The sequence below is a fragment of the Lithobates pipiens genome, unplaced genomic scaffold, assembly GCF_037356315.1.
Source record: "Lithobates pipiens isolate NorthernLeopardFrog02 unplaced genomic scaffold, aLitPip1_a1.2 Scaffold_8, whole genome shotgun sequence".
Classification (NCBI taxonomy): domain Eukaryota; kingdom Metazoa; phylum Chordata; class Amphibia; order Anura; family Ranidae; genus Lithobates; species Lithobates pipiens.
The window spans coordinates 392,779,347-392,785,346 of NW_027507903.1; the positions used below are offsets into that span (position 1 = coordinate 392,779,347).

The 6,000-nt window shown below is 43.6% G+C and overlaps 1 protein-coding gene across 2 annotated transcripts in view; it reads left to right on the plus strand.

The window, feature by feature from the left end:
- Positions 1-4,631, plus strand: part of TXNDC15 (thioredoxin domain containing 15) — a 51,793-nt gene extending 47,162 nt beyond the window's left edge. For both annotated transcript variants that reach the window (XM_077473968.1, XM_077473969.1), the window contains exon 5: positions 2,899-4,631. In XM_077473968.1, the coding sequence (XP_077330094.1) occupies positions 2,899-3,095 (197 nt within the window). In that variant the 3' untranslated portion in view covers positions 3,096-4,631. The remainder of the gene's footprint in view (positions 1-2,898) is intronic.
- The last annotated feature ends 1,369 nt before the right edge of the window (positions 4,632-6,000 follow it).

The following is a 6,000-nucleotide window of genomic DNA, read 5'->3' on the forward strand; positions in this document are numbered from 1 at the left end:
CAGGTTCAGTTGCAACAGGAAACGCTGAAGGTCGTCTTTAGTACGCAGAGTGGCTGACTTCCCATCTCGTTCAGCATGGAGGCTAAAGGGGAACCCCCATCTATAAGTAATGCCTGCTGTGCGGAGGGAGCCCAAGAGAGGGTGTAGTGCACTGCGCTGCATCAATGTGCGCCTGGACAGATCTTGATAAAAGAGCAGGCGTGCACCATCAAAGTCAAAGTAGGGGCGTTTGCGCATGAGTTGCATTATTTGGTCTTTCACCGTGTATTTATGCAATTTGCAAATGATATCCCGAGGGTTATCAACATCCTGTGATGGGGGGCGGAGGGCCCTGTGTGCCCTGTCAATTTCCCCGGTTGCTGTGGGGGGGGGGGGAGGCCTAAGAGCTCTTTGAAGATGCCTTGCAAGGTGGGGACAATGTCCTTAGCTCCTGTTGCCTCTGGCAACCCCCGTATGCGGATGTTGGACCTGCGGCTGCGATTCTCATAATCATCAATTTGTGAAATCAGTGCTTCTATCTGTTGATCCTGTGCTGCACACTTGTCCCTTAACTGTGTTATCACTGGCAAAGCTTCCTCCACTGTCTGTTCAAGGGTTTCCAGCCTATTCCCCAACTGAGTTGTGTCCTTCAATTGCTCAATGTCCTGCTTAAAGGCCTTCTCCACTCTAGTGGCAAAGCAGTCTAGGTCCTCTCTTGTGGGGAGCGACCAGATATGCTGCTTCAAGTCCTTATCACCCATCAATGCTGAGGCTTCAGAGCCCTGATCGAGAGAGGCTGAAGAGCCAGGGGAGTCAGGGAGAGTGGCATCTCTCACCAGCTGCGGCGTCTGTATAGGAGACCTGGCCGACTGTGGCTGAACACATGCCTCCGCCAGAACGTTCGTTCCACGTCCCTTCCCGGACGCCATCTCGGGAGACTCGTGCTGCCCGCCTTTGCTGCCGAAATATGCCCCTATGGAGCCGCTTCCAGGCTGCGAGGTACCCTGATGTCTGGAGGAGGCCCTCCGGCGCTGGGACATGCCAGTGAGGATGGTTGTGGGGCAATGTATCTGCCGGAACAGGCTAATTTAGCTTCGGTGTGTGTGAGGAGCTCTGGGATCCTGCTTCCTCACTCGGCCATGCCCAAGCCACGTCCCAAAAAAAGACCCTTTTCAACTAGATTTTTGGCAAGAGGCACAATTAGGACATTTTTTAAGTACTGAGATAATGCCACTTGAGCAATGCTGTATGGAAAGGGAGCCAATTACACACGTAGTTTCTAAAATGTACACGTTACTGGTTAAACCACAGGAGAACTTTGCCTTTCTTTCGAAAATGGGAAATGGATCTGGGGAGGACCTTTTCAGAGGATCAGAAACAGAATATGATACAATCTATATTTAAAACGGCGACATGTACAAAAATTACAGGAAACTAATTATAAAATTATGGTATAGAACTCTGGGAAATATTTTTGGAGTTTTTCTGAATACACCAAGTGAATGTTGGAGATGCCAGCAGGAGCAGGGAACTTTTTTACATATATTTTGGTCATGCCCAGGAGTTGAGAAATACTAGAAGACGGTACGAGAAATTATTAAAAAATTTGTGAGGTAGAAATATGCGAGGATCCAGCGTTTTTTTTTTTTTTTTTTTTTCTTTTCCATCTGTCAGGGATCCTCAGGAAAACATATAGGAATTCTATCCTGTGTCATTTAAGCCCCATACACACTATCAGTTTTTCTGCTGAGTTTTTCCTTCAGGTTTACCAAAAACATGTAGTGCAAGGGTCTGCCCGATTGCATACACATTGAAACTCCTAAGGTTTGACCTCATATTATATGGTTTTGGTAAATCTGAAGGAAAAACTCAGCAGAAAAACTGATAGTGTGTATGGAACTTAAGTGAATGCAGCTAAGACATGCATAACACTTAAATGGAAGCAGACACAACTGCCTACCATGAGCATGTGGCTCAAGAAAGTAGAGGATGTAAACAGGATGGAAGACCTAGTATGGACAGCTAGGAAAAAAAGAAGGAACTACTTAGAAATCTGGTCACCATGGAATCGCTACATTTCTTCAGAGGAAGGAAAAAGCGAATTGATGTATTTTAGAGAGGGGGGGGGGAATAAGGATGAGATTCTGGGGGGGGGATAATTGTGTGTTGTTTTTTTTGGGGGGGAGGGGGAAACGAGAAGGGAAATGGAAATTAACTGCAAATAGGGGAAGTAGGTAGGATGTTAGAAAGTAGTAGTCTTGGGATTGCATCCTCCTAGGGCAAGGCATAAAGTATGTGGGGTGGAGCCTAGAGGGAGTTCTTACCCTGTTTTTGACCTTTTTGATTGTACCCTTTCCACTTACTAACCTAGTTATTTCGCCAATTTACACACAAATCTTTTTTTCTTTTTTTTTTGTTAGAATGCATTGATCTATCTTGTATTGTAAATATATGGTAATATAATGCTGAGCATTGGAAAGACTGTTCATGTAAGTTTCTCTCCTCGTGTAAAAGAAAAAGAGAAAAAAAATAAAGAAATTGAAAAAAAGAAATTGTGTGAGCTCACCTGAACTTGCAGTTTCAAACCGGCATTTCAGTCCGACTTGGGGGGCGATATGACAGACATCTGCGCAGGTACATGCACAGATGTCTATTAAAATCGCCCCCAAAGTTGCAGAAACTTCTTTTGGTCGCAAAGTTGCCGTCGCACCGTTTCGGCTGTGCCATTGCTGGCAATAGGCTCCGATTTGGCATGCCAAATCAGCCCAATGTGAACATGGGCTTATTGTCAAAGCATGATTGAACAAGCTGCTGTTGAAAGCTGATTGGCTACTATGTACCAGATTCTACGTTTTAGTAAATTGCCCCCATTGTTTCCAGGATATGCTTAACCTGAGATTTTTTTCCTTTCTAAATCAGGAATTGAAGCAAGGCCTGATGTCACAGTAACTGAAGCAGACTATGAAGGACCATTGCCCTGCACTCCTCAAACAGGAATTGATTGGCTTCTAGTGTTCTCCATCCTCTATGTGACAGCTTTTGTAATGTATGCCACCATGCAAACGGACAGAATTCGCTGGCTTATACCTGGTCAGGAGCATGAACACCAGGAGTGATGTTCTCAGAAGCTTGAATCTTGGATAAACACTACAATGCTGGCCCATGCATCCGAATACAGCTGTGAATGCCTAACCAATCCCTAAACTTATTTTTAGTCAATAGGGTTGATTTACTAAATGAGTATAAACTGTTCAATTAGCTTTGTAACTACGGTGACGTTTTTCTCACTTTGAATACACAATAATGTTCAAGGGGAAAAAGAAAAACAGGATTTTTGCCTGCCCATGAATATCTTCACCTAATTCATTAAGCTAAGCGTACATACACGTAACAAAGTGAATGTGCTCTTTGAAATTGTTACTCAATCCCAGTGCTTCAGAACCTGGTTGAATGCTTCCACAAGACCGTTTGTTTTTAAATTATTTGCCTGTTGACCAGTTTCCTGCCTGAAAGTGGAAACTGATATTTTATCAGCATATATCTCTTATGGAGATATAATTTAACACATGAAATAAAACCTCATGGAAAATATTCTGTAAATTGAATTTGTCACTGAAAATCTTTTGGAGGGTTTAAAAATGTATTTACTTTCAAAAGCTTAATACATTAATATGTTGCCAGTTACTTATAACTCTGAGACTTGGCTCTTCTCTTCATAATACCTCCTTCTCCCTGGAATCTTAAGCTGGCCGAGAATTTTGTGGGGCTTCTGATGAACCGGCCTAAAATGCAAGCAGAGGGTGATCACGTAGGCAGAAAATGTTGGGCTAAACAGTGGCTGCACAATCGGCTGCAGTCACTATTTGGCAGCGCCCACTGTATGTAACAGGTGACGGCTGCCAGAATGTAGTAGCCTCAGCAAAAGATTTGTCCATCCTCCTTTTTAGCATGGATGGAAGAATCTGCAGACTGAATGGGGGGGGGGAAATCGGCTAGTAAATAGCCAGATTTACTTCCACATTATGGGCAAATGAAAGATGCATAAGGGTAATTTCTTCATAATGGCTGATGCTGGCAGGCACACCAGGTTCGTGATCATTTTGCAGCATTCGTTTGGAAATGCATCAATTTGTCTGATAGGAGTGCTTCCAATTGATTATCACACTGAGTTAACAAACAACCTTGGTCATCAGCTTATTGAAGGACTTTGATATCTCACTGAACACTATGCAGGCATCCATAGCTGTCATGTGGTGGGGAGGGAGTCCATAGTGTAAGTTCTAAATTGCAAATTGGAGCTTGCACAGGACTTATTCTCTTTGCTCCTATCACCTGAATGAAGCAATGGAGGATGAAGGTAAGGAAAATTATATGCAGCTGGTAGGGATGACATAGTGGTTACTCTGTTGCTTTACATCAAGGGTGTTCAACCTTTAGAGGAGCATGGGCCACTTAAGTGATTTGGTAACCAATCGCAGAGGACATGGCGTGTGGAGTGGTGCAAGGCTATGGCCAGCTTATACATGTTAACCATATAGACTGGATAGGGTTAAGCAGAAATTTTTGGGCATGGGCCACAATGAAATAAAATGGTTCAGAATTTCGAATTTTTGTTTTTGAATAGCATAATAAAGATTTATCCCCCCCCTTCATGACCAGGTCATTTTTTGCTATACTCCACTGTGTTACTTTAAAAGAGAAGTGTGTTTTTCTCCCCCCTCCCATAATACATACTTAGGTGGTGGAAGCCAGGGGACAGATGCTGCATCTGTCCCCCGGCGCCTCTACACTGAAAAGTGAGTGATTAAACATTGCAGATCGCTCGGTTTTCACAGCTCCTTGAGCAGAGAGCTTCAGACTGTTAGCTACAGCTCTCTACTCTACTCCCTCTGCGCTCACTGGAGTGCTGAGCTGAGAAGGGGGAGGAGTGGCCGTCTCAGGGGCTTGCTGAGAGGCTGAGAAGAGTGTCAGTCCAGTCACCTGGTGGATCCAGACTCCCGTTGTCAGGATGACGCAGTGCCTGGACTGAAATCCATGACGTCAGCAGAGGGCGGACTTCAGCCCGCTCTCTGCTGAAAATAGGTCACAGGGTGCACTCCTGTGATCTATAGGAGAAGTACAGCCAAACAAGCTTTGGCCGAACTTCTAATTTAACTGACGATTGTGTGATCATGCAACAATGTACATAAATGAAATGTGTGTTTTTTTTTTTTTTTTTTCCCACCAAAAAAAGTCAAACGCATATTATATGCAGTATTTTCAAAATGGTTCTAATATTTACAATTGAAAATGTATTTTTGCTTGGCTGAAAACTATGAATGGGCTTCCAACACAGGAAAATGGCTCAAATTATTTTGAGCGCAGTATATCCCATCACACAACATGTGCATTGTAGTGCTCTGCAGTGTGGGTATGTTACCTGCTACTGTATTAATGCATTTGTGTGACGTTCAAATGAATGGCACTGCAATGCACCATGGTTTGTACAATACCTCAACATTAGTGTGAGTTGTTGTACAGAGACAAGTATTCATCTCTGTCACTCCTTGTTAAGGACACTGTTGGCTTCACAGCCAACAGCCTCCTAACAACCAGTAAGACTGCAGTGAGTGGAGACAGGTGGGGAAGTCAGTAGATCCGCTCTCTCCTTGCAAATGACAGCAGGCAGCTTCAATAGCCAATAGCAGGGTGTATTCCAGATACAAAACTCCCTGCTGCTGCGCTGTCTGCATGACGGCTGCAGTGATGGGAAGAAAACGGCCTAAGTGCACCTCCACATGATGATATGTGCCCTAAATTATTATACCTGTCAACAATAGGTACATGAATCTGTTACCCGCTCTGACATTTGTCATGTGCAGGTGCAATTAAATTAGAAAAATGTATTTGGCACTCTTTATAAATTCCCCTGTATATCTGCATTCAGGGCTGAATCGGCTTTAAAAAAAAAAACAAAAAAAACAAAAAAACAACTTTAAAACTTCTGACAACTAGGTAGTGCAGTAAAATCACCTATGGATT